Source organism: Phymastichus coffea, unplaced genomic scaffold (genome assembly GCF_024137745.1).
Source record: "Phymastichus coffea isolate CEN01 unplaced genomic scaffold, Cenicafe_Pcof_1.1 PCOF00018, whole genome shotgun sequence".
NCBI classification, from domain to species: domain Eukaryota; kingdom Metazoa; phylum Arthropoda; class Insecta; order Hymenoptera; family Eulophidae; genus Phymastichus; species Phymastichus coffea.
In genome coordinates this window covers 4,869,613-4,886,156 of record NW_026706829.1, presented here as the reverse complement: position 1 = coordinate 4,886,156, position 16,544 = coordinate 4,869,613, and the positions used below count along the sequence as shown (strand labels likewise).

Sequence of the window (16,544 nt, the reverse complement as noted above, 5' to 3'; positions counted from 1 at the left end):
TTGTTCTTCCACAAATCCGAACATTTCTGGGGGATTGCTTCGCGCTAATTACGCATAACTTACAGGTAATATTCGTTATTGACCGTACTACCCTAAGGCAAGAACTTATGATCCACTATGCTCCTGTAATCAAAGAAAACTGTGAGCAAAACCTTCACGTTCGACCGAACTTAGCGGTCTTTTTCCGGTTTTGGGTCATGCGGCAGCTTCCGTTGGGATGATTGAGCTTTGGTTTCCACATCATTACCATAAACCCATGATTCATCACTAGTTATGATCTTCTGGAACACATTTAGATCGTTACGGACCGAGTCCAACATCTACTGAGCAATGTTAACGCGATGCTGTTTTTGATCGAAATTGAGTCGAAATCGACTCATGCCCAAATCATTGGTTAAAATAGAATGGCATCAGCCAATCGATACGTTTAGATCCTCAAAAACTAGTCTAACGGTGATTCGATGATTGGCCAATACTATTTTCTTCACTTTATCAATGTTTTCGTCTGTTGACGTGCTCGAGCGCCCGCCACGTTATTCGTCGTTCACATCTTCTCGGCCCTCTGAGAACATATTGAGAGAATGTACCACCGATAAATGTTGCTTTGATCCAAGGTAGCTTCACCATATGCCACAGTCAACATTCGGAACGCGTCCGCGTATTTTATTTTGTTTTTCACACAAAATTTGATTCAGATTCTTTGATCCATTTTTTAGAATAAGTAAAAATCGAAGACGAGCCAAAACACATCCAAGCAAAACAGCTGTCAAAAATTAACTAAACATTTAAAATGGCCGATCTTGTCAGCACAAGTAAGGGACACGAGTACCAACATAACGCTACAAAAAAATCAAAAATCAAATTTACGTAGACCGCGGATCAAAATTCGCGATACTTTTTGAACAGACTTCGTATATGTCTGTAATAATATTTGTATAAGCGTTACATATAACAGATACCATTGGTCGAGTATTCAACACCATAAACAAAATAATTTATACCACTATAATATTTAATTGAATACAGAAATATAATTTTGAACATCATGTCATTAATACCAAAAATATGACACCACTATATCATATTGATGACACCCAAAATTCAATTAAAATTAGAAATATATGTACAGTGCCGCTTACGCACTTTTACCCCCCCACGGGCAAAATCAGTCTAACTTCAAAGTTTTATATCCCTGGTAGAAATTAACGTACAGAGACGCGCGTGGGTGCGTTTGAAAGGTCTTTCGGAGAGATTTCAAATGATATGATTCACGGTTGCCATCGATTGTTTTTTTAAATTTTGCAACAATTATGCAAAATTGAAAATTCTGAAATTTTTTTATTATTTTTGACAATTAGCCAATTTTGGAAAAAAAATCGTACGAAAATTTGAAGTACACCATTTTTTAGCTATTACCAAGCCCTATCTGAATCACTCATCAAAAATTTATTTTCGTCAAATATGACGCGCGCACGGACATTTTTTCCTGGAAGTGACAGTTTTTTTCAACATTTTTTATCTCCATCAAATTGTAACAATCGAAAAAAATTTATAGGAGAAAAAATGTTTGTTTTTTCACGTAGAATACTGCAATAATTTTTTTTTTGGTTTTTCGAAAAATTTTTTTTTTCGGTTTTTATCAATTTTTTTTTCTCACAGTCGGTACGCTAAAAAGATGAGAAACCACAAAAAAAAATTTTTTTCCACCCATTCAATAATACTACATAACAAGTATCGTAAATTACATAAAAAAGAAATCTTTTTTTTTTCGACCTTGAAAAATAATTTAAACCGAAAAAAGAAATTTTTCGAAAAACCAAAAAAAAAATTATTGCAGTATTCTACGTGAAACAACAAACATTTTTTCTCCTATAAATTTTTTTCGATTGTTACAATTTGACGGAGATAAAAAATGTTGAAAAAAACTGTCACTTCCAGGAAAAAATGTCCGTGCGCGCGTCATATTTGACGAAAATAAATTTTTGATGAGTGATTCAGATAGGGCTTGGTAATAGCTAAAAAATGGTGTACTTCAAATTTTCGTACGATTTTTTTTCCAAAATTGGCTAATTGTCAAAAATAATAAAAAAATTTCAGAATTTTCAATTTTGCATAATTGTTGCAAAATTTAAAAAAACAATCGATGGCAACCGTGAATCATATCATTTGAAAGCTCTCCGAAAGACCTTTCAAACGCACCCACGCGCGTCTCTGTACGTTAATTTCTACCAGAGATATAAAACTTTGAAGTTAGACTGATTTTGTCCGTGGGGGGGTAAAAGTGCGTGAGCGGCACTGTAAATTATATGCAAAATTAATTAAATTTAGGTAAATTATATATTTAATAAAGTGATGTATTAAAATTTATTTTAAAAAATCATTTCATTTTTATATTTGATACTCCAACGGACCCTGCATTAGGATTCATCGGATTCAGCGACACATGAAACTTGTGGGTATCCTAATCTTATCAAAAAAATAAAAGATATCCTCAATTTGACCTTCAAATGACCTTGTTGGAGACCTGGTAAGACTGAACGGATATCAAATTTGTATTCAGTGACTCGAAATACTTATGAGTATCTTCATTTCCTCGCTAATCAGCATTAATTAAATAGTAATTCAAGAAATAACTATTGTTTCCCGATCTGACCTTCAAATAACATTATAAAATATTTTTACCTCGAGTGATACACTATATTCCTATATAAAATTGAATGTTGAATTTAATGTTGTCTTAAAAATATTGATAGAATCATAATTGAATAATTCACAATAGAATTTTGAAAATTTATTACGAAATCTCTAGGTTTGCGCTGCTATATTGGAGCCGCCATTTTTAATTCTTCAAAGTCACCACAGTGCAAATGAAAGTAGAGCATAAGGCGAAATTTTGAGCGCATCCATAATTTTTTTGGTGTTCTTCATTTTTGAAGAGACATTATCCGTTTGACGCGGATTGACCCAAATATACGTTAACATACATGGAATATTGAATTCTTAATAGTATTATTTTTCTCAGCAAGTTAATTCTCTGGCAATCACTCCGAATAAAAACATAATCGCAGCAGCTGGTTATCAGCACATCAGAATGTATGATTTAAATTCTAACAGTACTAATCCAATCATCAATTATGAAGGAGTTTCAAAAAATATTAGTGGACTTGGATTTCAAGTAAGTGATAATTACAGATTTGATGTTTTCTTTACATATAAACTTTAAGATAGTGTAAATTTAACTTACAAACTTTGATTTTATTTCAATGAGCGATATAAATAGAACATGTTTCATGTAATAAAACATAGAAAAAAATTTATTTAACCAATAATGTAATTGGTTTTTTATTAAAAATAACAGAAAAGAATTTATATGATGTTGAAAAGTAATTGGATAAAAACTGTTGAGAGATCATTAAATTTAAGTTCCTCGCTGATTTTTCCGAAATAAACTTTGCTTATTTTACTATACTTTCGTTATACTCTCATTTAGCAGCAATTCTTTTCAAGTTCAAATATCGTCAATTATCACCAAATAACAAGTAATTTCACATATTTATTTACACTGCTTGTCAATTGCTTTTGTCTAGCCTTTTGCATAAATGATCCATTGATATAGTGATTGAGTCTTTTCCAATAAGTTAGTCCTGTAGCATAAATTAATCCATAGCGCGGAAACATTTATTGGTATTGTAAATTTGAGTTACATTTAGAAAAGGATGTGAAGACTATGTCGTCAACAACTGTTTGGTCTTTATTTTTTTTGCAATTGTTTTTTGCAATTTTCCTTACCTGGGTCTCATCCAGGGCCAACCCTTCATCCGTCATTCCCAACTTTGAAAATCTTATGCGCAGATTCTACGAACCCCAGCCGTCGTTTTCGCTGTTGTTTGGCACTGACATGGTTACAATGTTACGTCCGAATTTTACGTCTACCGCGGTGTTTGCTCTTGCCGGTTTCATGCGGAGATCATCAGACGGTTGGCCCCCGCAGCACCGTATTTTGCCACCATCCAAATCATTTCGCAATTCAAGTACGTTTGGAACGTTTAGTACATCGTACAATACGGTAGAAGGAGGTAATATAGTCGGCAATTGACTCGTCCTCAACCTAAGTGCGTCGGTGTAGCCGATCATACACATATTTGCGGTCAAGTCTGCAGTAGAATTGTTGAACATCGTCTTCAAAATCCGCGAAGTTATTCCATTCACTGTTGTTCTTGATGAATCATACCGTCTCTCCACATAATTTCTCCTTCATAGAACTTGTAGAAGCGTAGGCACTTCCACAACTTTTCTAGGAAGTGTTCGGTAATGGATTCTCAAAATATTCAGTCCCTAAGCTCGAAACAACCCTGGTTCCTTATTATTAACATTGTGTCCTTTGTTATTTTAATTGCCTCCAAAAGTTGTAATAAATTTCGTTATTTTTTTTCTTTTCATTTTGCTATTTTTCATAACGTTAATTTCAACCTCGCCAGAACAAGGACCTGCCTTTGATTAAATCGACTCGATAAACTGCTGAGCACGGATTCCTAAACTTAATTCTGACAACCAAAAGCTTTCAAATCCAAACAATACATTACAATTTGCCTGACCTACAACACACACTAATCCAACGGTGAGACTTATGTAAACGCTTCAATCACATAAGTGATGTGTTCGAAAAAAAAAGCACACGGAAATAGATGCCTGGTCGCTTCAAATGAATTCGTACCAAAGTGCCCACGGTCATCAATCGGTGAACTCACTTACGCTACGCCCGTAATCCTTGAAACTGGATATTCACACAATGGAGAAATGTATTGTTTACTACTCTATCATTTGGTGAAGAATCCATTATGATATGAGGCGGAATATCAATGGACCATCAAACTAATCCGGTAATTCTTCCACCCCAGGATTGACAGTGATACGTTACATTAACGAAGTTTTATGTTCTTATATGATTCCCATGAGTCGACGAATGGGACATAATTTTATCTTCATGCAGAATAATAGGCACCCTATCTTGAGAGAGTAACTAGTCATCTTGCTAGTAGTTCAGGTCAGATCTCAATCTTATTGAGCATGTATGGGACATGATGGGAAGGAGGCTACGTAACTTAGAGAGAGCTCCTGCAACTCTTCTAGAGCTTCAAATAGTTTTAAATAAAATCTACCATGAAATAACTCAAGATTTTGTAAGAGCATGCATAAATATGCAGAAACAAATAGAAGAGGTTATCCGACGCCGAAATAGCAATTAACATTATTAAATACTTTTCCTTTCAAAGTTTTCATTTCCATATTAAACAATCAGTTTTATGTGACAGACCATATATACAGGGTGAGTCGTTTTAATTTTTGGACCCCAATATCTCAAATTCTATGCATAGTACAGAAAAATAGTTCAGACAAATGTTGCTCAATACCAAGGAGACCATATTTTGGTGACCTTAAATTCGACCTTGAATATGATGGGTCAAGGCCATTCCAAGGTCAATGTTTTTTTTAAATGGGAACCCTTACTTTTTATCTCGGATTCGGATTTTGCGTTAAACTCTACGTTCAAATCATGTAATATGTGTGGGGTCCAAATGACCCCCCACTCCACCCCAAAGTATTTTCAAGATCAACCTTACTTTTTTAATGGAAACCCCTATTTCTCATACCGGGCTTAGAAAACGCAGGAAATTATTCGTCCGGAATAATATTTGAAGATTTATTTGCGTGACCTTCCGAGGGTCATTTCCAGGGCAAAATTTAAAAAAGTTGGATAATGAGTTTTCTGACGAAGCAGTCGCATTAAAAGTAGCTTTCTAAGACATATTGAGAAGTTATTGAGGGGTTATTGAGGTATTATTGAGAGATTATTGAGAAGCGTTATTAAAGGGTTGACTTTCACGTTTGGGGTGCTTGATTAACGTGAATCTCCTTTCCTCTCACGTTTGCAACAATTGATTTCATTAGTCACGGATAAACTATTCAAAGTTTCCTCCACTATTTTCAATATACAATAGTATTCGTCTTTAAAAGTTATCCACAGTTTTAAGCAACATCGCTCGAGGGATAGCTTCACAAGTTATTCGAATTCTGTGCCTTATATCGTCTATGGTCGTGGGCTTTAGAGCATAAACAACATTTTTTAAATATCCCCATAAATAATCAGACGATGTCAGAGCTGGAGAGCAAGCAAGCCATTCAACTGGGCCTTGTCGTCCAATCCATCTGATTTGTAATTTTCATTCAAAAACTGACGCACAATGAGTGAAAAATGCGCTGGAGCACCATCATGTTGAAACCACATTCTTACTCGCGTTGCTAAGTCTTCTAATAGTCTCGATAGGTCCCGTAGCAACTCTTAGTAAGTATGTCTATCAACGTTTACGATAAAAAATAGCGTCCAATCAAATAGTCATTACTACTCCGCACCATACCATTAGACTCCATCGATTGTGATGGTCCAAAGTTCTATACCAGTAGGAATTTTCGTCCGATCAGTAGTGACAGTTATGCCTATTGAGCTGTCCATTGCTGTGAAATATAGCTTCATCTCATAAAAGTACATATCGACAGAAGTATGGATCATCGTCTATAGTTTGCAAAGCCCATTGATGGAAATTAACATGTGTCAAAAGATGATGTGGTCTCAAGGCTTGCCGAAGAGTAATGTGATAAGCGTGAAAGCGATGAACTCTTAAAATTCTTGAGATTGTACGTTGTGGAATTCCTGTTTCTCTTTCAATCTGTCTGGTACTAATATGTGGATCAAGATGAACAGCTGCTAGAACAATCAATACTCGCACGTCATTTCAGACAACTTTCTTATTATTATATCAGTAGGATGTCTTCGGTCTCGGTACCGTTCAGCGTACAGTCTCGATGAAGCGGCATAATTGTTATGACATTCCCCTGAAATCATCATCATATCGACAATTTCAGTAGGCGTATAATTTGCCATCTCTATTGAGTATGCGTCCACAAAATAACTCAAGGACTTGGAACCTTAACTTTATAACGGTGTTCCTGCTCAGCTTCGCTCGAGCGGGACACGCTATATAAAAGTAACCGCGGAAAAGTAGGTGAATGGCTCTCCAGAGCAGATCGGCACTCCTGCACCGAACGTCCTGGGTCCAGCAGCTCAGTTGCCTCCTTCTCGAGTCGAAAACTTGGCCCGCGGAGAGTGTCGTAAGCTTTCGTGTGACAAGGCGCGACAGCCAAAGAGAAGCTAAAGCGCGTAATCGCATGTACGACTAGGAATCGAGGAAAATGATAGACAGCAAAGGGATGAGTTCAATTCATTTATTTAACAAACAAACGGTAGCGTGATTCGCACGCAGTATAAGCGGCAGCGTGGATGGTCTCGCGTCAAATTTCAGTGCAGCCGACGAGTTGCGCACACGCTACGCAGCGAGGACTTGCACGCGCACGCCCTGTTAAGAGCGGTTAGGCACAATGGCGACGGCTAACCGGCGCGCACCGTTCGAACGAGAAAACAACGTCGCTTGCTCGTGTCGGCTCTTTAGCCGGTCGAAATGTCTCGGTAACTTGACTGAGATGGAAACGGCAACCGCACTTGCTCGTTGTAAACCGGACGAAGCGACAGTACGCGTATAACGGAATCCTATTCGTAGGCCGAACGAAAACAAAAAAGAAATAATCAACCATGCGGAAAAGTATCGATGAGGATACACAGTTTAAGCAACGCAGGAGGAGAGAGCCGTAGAGAGAGAAGCCAAGTTAACAAACTGGTACTTACAGTGCTGAAACGGACGAGTCGCTCTATAGTTAATTCGTGAGTAACTCACGGCGCGCTCGCCTATAAAGGATTGGGTAGTCGCGTTATCGCTTCTTGCGTTCACGCTTTTTCTCCCTGCCGCTATCACCGAATGTTCACAAGACTCTTCGGGAACAACGTTGGCGGTTGTCACGTGTGTGGCTACTTAACTTAATTGCTCTCTCCGGTAATTAGCGAGCTTGCGTTGCCGGTTGCTTCTCCGTTGCCGGTCGGAAGCAGACTTACTTTTTCTTTGTTACCGCTCTCTCTCTCTCCTCGAAGGGGGCCGCCTTTCAGCGGGGTCCGCGCCGCGAGTCGATATCGATGATCGATCGATAGTCGCGTCACTTACCCGTTCGCTGACGTCCACGCTGTAATTACTTAAACACGTTTACATGATAATTAATTATTATTATTTGTTGGCTTCCTGGGAAGAGAGAGGCATAACGAACTTACATGCCGTTCGTTATAACTTACATATGTAATAATCTGATCAAATTTCAATAATGAATACAAGATTTTAGAAAAAAGTAATACCAATCAGAAACTTTCTAGTTTATAATTATGAAAGTATTATGCATGACTTTGCGTATTAACAATATTACTGGCAAATTTTTCATTCCTCGGAATTTATTATTTTGCAATGCATAACTAGAAGATATTTACATCTACATTTTTTTGCATTGATTAATTTAAAATTAAATAAATTTAATTAAATCTTAAGTTCTTTTAAATGAAACCGATAATTTTCAATTTATTCATCTTTCAAATCGAACACGGTTAAACAGCTTCATATGACTAATCACATGAAGAGAGAGGGAGGGGAAAAGAGGAGCAAGATAATACGAGAGGTAGAGTAGGGTGAGGGATGAGTAAGCGAGGGGGTGGAAAGAAGAGGGTGAGAACAGGAAAAGGGGAAGGGATAGGTCGATTTTTTCTTATTTGAGTTACTTTCGAAGTCGACAGTGTCACACTTACTTTCACAGCGACTGCTTCGTTAGAGAACGTAAAAAAATACTGTCTAATTTAAAAAAATTTTGCTCTTGAATTAACTCTCTGAACATCACGAAAAAAAAAACCTTTGAATATTATTCCGGTCAAATAATTTTCCGCTGTTTCCAAATCCGGTGTGAGAAACAGGGGTTTCCATTAAAAAAGTAAGGTTAAATTTGAATAATTTTGGGGGTGTGGTGGGGGTCATTCGGACTCTATTAATATCCCATCATCTAAAGGTACAATTTCAAGTAGAATTCAAACCTGTGACGAAGAATGAGGGGTCCCATTTAAGAAGTACGGTTGACCTTGAAATGACTTTGGGGGTGGGGTGGGGGTAATTTGGACCCCACACATATTACATGATTTAAACATAGAATATAACGCAGAATCCAAATCCGAGATGATCTGAAAAGTAAGGGCTCCATTTAAAAAAACATTGGCCTTGGAAATGACCTGGACCCATCATGTTCAAGATCAAATTTAAGGTTACTAAGATATGGCCCCCTTGGTATTGAGCAATTTTTGTCTGAACTATTTTTCTGTACTATGCATAGAATTTGAGATAAGGGTGTCCATAGATTAAAATGACTCACCCTGTATATACATATATATAAATATGGTCTGTATATATACACAGAGTTCGTCTGCTACTTTCGTTGCGTCAAGACCAAGACCATAGCGAGAAGATATTATGGTCAGCAGCACACGTGTACGCGTGTTGGAAAGAGAGATTATGGGAAGAAATGAGTGAGAAGAACCGAATGCGCACTGCAGCGATAGCATACTGTAGTCAGCATGCAGACCGGGACAAAGGCAGCGATTAGAAAAGCGCGAGAAAGAGAGAGACAATGTGAAGAACAGGGAGAGTGAAACGGAGTGTATACGGTATTAGCAAGGGGCAAGATTGAGTTAGTCAGAAGTGAGCGCTCAAATAGTAAGGCTGCATTTTTATTTCCTCTGACATTAATTTCGTTCCGCATAGTCATATACATACACACGCGCGCGCGCGTAACATTATTTCTCTTTGTAATAGATAGTGTGAGGCGAAATTATACCTATCTTTTTTGTTTCTCTCTATTTTATTGTATATGTTATATGTTATTTTATGAGCATAAGTTATACCCACGTGTTTACGTACGAATTTGACGATTATTAGTTGATATGGACCCTGTCCTTTTAGATTATTAAATTAATTATTCCCGATTTACGTATATTTATTAACGACAAGACATAAAACGACAATTTCAGATATATTCATATGTGTTTCTCCGATCACCATGTTTATACTTAAATTCCTCCTCGACCAGTGACTTTGATGTTTATTGCTTAGTTAATAGTTACTAATAAAATTTAAGTGCCTGGACCGCAATATCCTGCGATCCTCTCTTCCCCTTACAATCAAATTTTCTACAATTAAAGCGCGTGCGCGGGGCGGGGTGCCCGTAGAGATTATTATTCGCCCGAGTCTAAGACTCCACTCGGCTGTTAAAAGGGTCTACATTTCATGAGGCGAATTCGCTTCGCAGGAATTTGCACTTATCACAGGGCTTGGAGTCACAAAATACTGTGAAAATAACAAGTCAAAGAATCCATAATTTATGTCATGTTTCACATTATCAACCCATTTCAAGGCGACTATGATGCGATGGCTGACCAGTAATCTTCCACGGTAGATATTGAATAATGTTGATACTGGCGATATTTATTAAAAATGAACAAATAAATTACAAAAGGCATAAATCATTAAAAAAATCATAAATAGTTGATTTTTGTTAAATGCTTGTTGAAAAACTCAATTTACTGTGGTTTATGTAGTATTAAAAAAAAGTTACTTGTTCTTGATAAATGAATACGTTTAAAACGCGTAATGAAACGAGAAATGACTATTATATAGGTCATTCTTTGTGAACCGAACTTCTCACCCTTTCTAAAATTGGTGATGCCCAAAAAAAATCACGCTACAGCTCAAAATTATTCTTTTCTCCTCTAATTTATAGCACCTTATGGCCTTTTCTAAAAATTAAAAATGGTAGACTCGATACGGTGACTAAAACTTGAGATGCTCCTAAAAATTTTCTAAAATTTGAAAATATCTTGTCTAATTTAAAAGCTATATTTTTTTGAAGTCTGAAATGAATTTAGCGTCAAATTTCACAAAGCAATATGGTATTGCGCTCCAGATCAACCTTTATTTTCAAGGTCATTTGAAGGTCAATATCTACATTTTAATTGGACATCTATTTGTAACTGGATTAATCATCGTACTTGTATGTTAGTAGTATAGCAATGTATGTTTCAGCTCACCTGCGGATGCGCCGTAACCCTTTGGTTCCCTGGCCTAACCCTTCCATATTAATTATTATTAATGATAATAATAATTATTTATAATTTTTTGAGGAAGGTTCTTAGGGCTCCTACTCCCTAGGGATTCTATACCTATTGCTTTCTGTCTAATTTAATTAAATGTATTTTAAGAAAGTTACAAATATTATTGATAATTTACTTGCTCCATTGAAAATGAATGAAGTGAAATAAAATGAATAGAAAGCGACGATTGAAAAAAATGAAGAGACAGATCGGAGAATCGAACCGACATCCTCTTGGTTGGCAGGTTAGCGCTCTACCGCTAGAGCCAATACCACCTGTATCTTAAAGGATGCTTAATGTGTATATTAGCTACATGCGCATACATTTGGTATAGGGCCCGAGCTTGCGGAGGAGGGGAGGCGCATGCTGTCTATAGTTCTAACTTGAGGATGCGATTCTATAGTGTTAGTAAACGTGTGCTCTCTCTCTCTCTCTCTCTCTCTCTCTCTCCTACGCTCTAGCTAAGCGTGGACCACGGTGCGCGAAGGTGAGCTTATGCTGTCTATAGCCAATGCGTGCTCTCTCCACGAAGGGAACTTCACTTAATACCATAGCTGTTTCCGTGAGAGTGTTAGAGACTACGAGTGCAGTCGCTCGACTGTCACCTCTTTGAGATGATCCTCCTAAACATCTCTACTAGGAGAGAACCTTATTTTCATCCGTTCACCCTTTCTTGCAATCGCAATGATTATTTTATTATTTAAATAAATTCGCATTTTATTATTTATTTAATATTTATTATTTTTTAATTAAACATTGAGTAGAGTATACTTTGTCTATAATCTTTCTGTTCAATGCCTGACATAGCTATTTTTAAATATTCAGTCGAATTTTTATATGAATTATAGTCGTCTGTAAATCTTTCGACTGTATCGATCCCTTTTGATTTTGCTTGTTTTTGTCTTTCCATCATCCAATCGTATATCTTTTGTGTATTTACCGCAGCACATACTATATTCTCGCGATTTTGACTATGATGTATGCATGATGATTTAAATTTAAGACTTAAATCTTCTAATCGTGGACATCTCATTTCAGTTTCGATATCTAAAATCTTTCTGTAATTAAGAAAAAATAATTAAATTCGAATTTAGAATTTTGTATTATTATATATTATTTGAACCTACTTTTCTGGAATAATTTTTTTGAGCCATTGCTTCTTTTGTAATCCTTTCACATAAATATTTCTACAATTATGTAAATGACTGCGTATAATACAATTTGAAAAATTATATGGTAAAATACCATTTCTCCATAATATACCTATAAAATTGATTATATTAAATTTTTCAAATAAAATCAATGTTAATTAACGATAATAAAAAATAAATACCACGATGATGTAATTCCAACCACTTATTCACACTTTCATATTCAATAGGCGGTTTGAGCCAATGATATGGAGGTTTAAAAAGTAGTTCTGTAGGTGAAGTATTAAAACATACTGGTAAATAGGCAAACTCCTTACAAATAAAAATATTATTAGGACTCTGAAAGCCTTGAATATTTAAAATATAGTCCATCTTAGAGTATAAATCCAATTATTCTCTATGATAAGTGAACTGAATCGTATCTCAAAGCAATAATGACTATATTTTTATTCGAAAGATCTATATATAAATCCTTTAATACGAAATTAATAAGTTGGAGGGTGCTACAGTCGGTTCACCCTCACCCTTTCGTTTTAGCTATCCCTTCCATATACTACCTACAGAGATAATAGTCTTGCTTGCAGCGCCCTCACTTTGTAGGCAGCGCTCTCAGTTTGCTGACAGCGCCCTCACTTAACCTTTATAAGCCGCTTCGGCCTAGCAAAAGAGCGCAGTCTCTCGAGACAGCCTGCGAGCTAAGCTTGTCTTACCTTACTCCATCTGCAAGTAATTTCTCAGTAGTTAGTTGAATCTTTATTGATTTGTTCAACAAAGCAATATTAATTACCAACTGAAAACGAGTTCATTTTAGAGCTGTTCACTACCCTTTCCATCATTTCATTATAATAACCCTTTATACAGCTGCAGACAAGTGACTCTACAAGACAATAAAAACCAGATAACTAACAACGGCACTTCTATTGCCTATTTTGAAGAACCAATTAAAAATTTGTGGAAAGCTTATCATCATTCGGACGATTTAGATGTAGACGATTGCATTAGACGGCGAAATCTAGCAATTAATGCTATAATTTCAGTTAATGAATTTATAAAATTTTACCTGATTTAAGTAGAGCAATTCGACAAAGGTGTCAAACTTGTGCTTGTCATTTGAATTTTATTGAAGTCAATTTAAGTAAAACTATAAAAGTTGGTGGAAGTATACATCCATTAACAGCTATTCAGGATGAAATTCCAGGAGATGGAGTTGTTTGGAGGCCAATTCATTCAGCCTTTGAAAATCGAATTAGTACAGTCTGTATAGTTAATCAACATCATTTAGATATAAAAACATTTCTAGTTGCTACAAATCAACTTTTACAAATTAAAATACCTCAATTTCTTGCTATCCATAATAACTTGAAAATAAATACAGAAATGGCATCACAATTTATCATAAAGAAAAATCAAGAAGATATTCACATCAAGTACTTCAATACAGAAAATGTTTGCATTTATAAGATTACTGATCTTGATAGATGGTTTCAAAATAACGTTAAAGATATTATACCTAAACAAATCGAAGAATTTTAAGAAAGACTGTCAGGCTGGTCGTTAAAAACTATTGTTGGACTCACTATTAATATACGAGGTGTGTTCAAAAAGTAAGGTGACTTTGTATTTTTAAGAAAAAATATTTATTTATTTATCAATATTTATGTTGTTCCCTTCAAAGTAATCCCCCTCAGATACAATACACTTATGCCAACGGGTTTTCCAATCCTCAAAGCACTTCTCATAAGCACTTTTCGGTATAGCCTTGAGCTCCTCCAGCGATGCAGTCTTTATCTCTTCAATCGTTGCAAATCTCCGTTCTTTCATAGGTCTCTTTAGTTTTGGGAACAAGAAAAGGTCACATGGCCAAATCCGGTGAATATGGTGGCTGAGGCATGATAGTGATGTTGTTTTTGGCCAAAAAATCTCTCACAAGCAAAGATGAGTAAGCAGGGGCATTATCGTGATGCAAAAGCCATGAATTGTTTTTCCACAATTATGGGCGTTTTCTTCTTATTGCTTCTCGCAAACGGCGCATAACTTTGAGATAATACTGTTTATTGACCGTACGTCTATATGGCAAGAACTCCTGATGCACCACGCTATGGTAATCGAAGAAAACATGAGCAAAATTTTGACATTTGATCGAACTTGGCGTGCTTTTTTCGGTGTTGGCTCATCTGGGCTCTTCCATTGGGACGATTGGACTTTGGTTTCGATATCATAACCATATACCCATGATTCGTCACCAGTTATGACCCTTTTAAGTAAATCTGGGTCGTCGTTGACGTCATTCAACAGTTCTTGAGCGATGCTCATGCGATGGTTCTTTTGGTCAAAATTTAGCAATTTCGGAACAAACTTCGCTGACACACGTCTCATGCCCAAAACGTTAGAAAAAATTTCATGGCAACTTCTCTAATAGTGATTCGATGATTTTTCAGAACAATTTTCTGCACTGCTTGAACGTTTTCATCAGTTGTTGACGTGCTTGGGCGTTCAGAGCGAGGCTCGTCATTGGCATCTTTCCGGCCATCTTGGAAGAGTTTGTACCACTTGTAAACATTTTTTTACTCAGAACAGTTTCACCGTATACCACCAACATTTCAAGTGTTTCGGAGCACGTTATTTTATTTTTTACACAAAATTTGATGCAAATCCTTTGATCCATATTTTTCGATAGCAAAAAATCGCCGAGCACGCAAAACACTTATAACCTTTACGCCTCTCACAACCAAACAAAAAATGCTATACACTTGAAACTTGGTACAGATGTTCGGGAAGAGTGTACCAACATAACAAAACAAAAAATCGATAATCGAAAGTACGTTGACCGTGAAATTTGAAAAGTCACCTTACTTTTTGAACACACCTCGTAAATAAGTACAATCCATTTAAGCCATGCTCATATATACCATTACCGTCAAGCTTAAATGATAAAAGAGCCTGTGTTAATGTTAAAAATGAAGACAATGAATGTTTTAAGTGGGCTGTACTTTCATGCCTTCATCCAGTTGAAAAAAATTCAAACAGAGTAAATAAATACAAGCCCTATGAGAATGAACTGAATTTTGACGGTATAAGCTTTCCTGTAAAAACAAAAAGTATACCTAAATTTGAGAAGTTGCATAATATAAAAGTAAATTTATATGTACTTAAAAAATATGGATCGAAATATGAAGTCTCACCATGCTATATAACGAAATTAACCCTTTCAGGGGTGGGTACCAGTATTTTGACACCCTATTTTTTCTCAATTTTTTCTTTATAGCTTGAATAATCTGAGCTCTAGATCACTTTAATCTTTTTTGTTTGAACACTGGATGCTTGGGAAACAGGTTTCTTCGGACAAAATTCGGAATAGCACTATATATAATTCTTTATAAACAATAAACAAACAGAAAAAGGAAAGATTTTTAATGAAATTCGGTTTTGAGCTCATTTTACGACTAAATTTGCTGATATTTTGTATTCGGGGGTTTCCCAGGTCGCTGATTACGAATCCAGTATCAGATTTTGGAAATTTAAAATGGCGTATCCAATATGGCGGCTTTGTCGCAAGACAAGTTCACAAAATTCAATTATTTGAGCTGGTATCTATGTAGGGGTTTATGAAGGTGCTGAATACAGCCTGATTGTAAGGAAAATTCACAAAATTTTGTTATCTTAGTTGTTATCACTTGTTTTTGAGGTCGCTGATGATGAAATGAGTCTTGGGTGTAGAAAACCCAAAACGATGGTTCAAATATGGTGGTAAAGTTTTCATAAAATGTACTTATTATTATGTATTATTTTTCGGCTAGATATTTGATTGCATCCGAATTATCCCGATAGGATGGATAAAATTATTTTGATGACGATTTTTAGTATACTAGAAAAAGAATATCTGAGAAAGAAAAAACAAGCTTTCATGTATGTGAAATTTTGTCCGTGTTAGAGATCACGTTTGAGTGGCGGGCTAACGGTCATAATAGTGTGATCCTAGTTTTCACTTTGTATTGAATTTTCTTACTGATTAATTGAATAAAAAAAAACAAATAATTTTGAATAAAAAAATGTGTGATTCTGAAGAAGAATATGAAGGAGATCAAATCCCATCAGACGATGAATCTGTCAATGGAAATGACATAAGCGGTGATGAAGGTTGTGACCTGAATGTAAACTCTGAAAAACATTATGAGAATGATTCTCGTAGGTTCGAAAACAGTAAAATTTCATCAGATGAAACTTGGTCAAACCAATCTTTACCTTTCTATAACTTACCTTTCACACAGAGCGTT

General features: G+C 35.9%; 1 protein-coding gene across 2 annotated transcripts in view; it reads left to right on the top strand.

Moving 5' to 3' along the window:
* LOC131675251 (target of rapamycin complex subunit lst8) overlaps positions 1 to 16,544 on the top strand; it is a 383,875-nt gene that overhangs the window by 137,887 nt on the left and 229,444 nt on the right. For both annotated transcript variants that reach the window (XR_009303023.1, XM_058954158.1), the window contains exon 2: positions 3,023 to 3,175. Coding sequence is in view for 1 of the 2 variants with exons in the window: in XM_058954158.1 (XP_058810141.1) it covers positions 3,023 to 3,175 (153 nt within the window). In the remaining variant the exon portion in view is untranslated. The remainder of the gene's footprint in view (positions 1 to 3,022; positions 3,176 to 16,544) is intronic.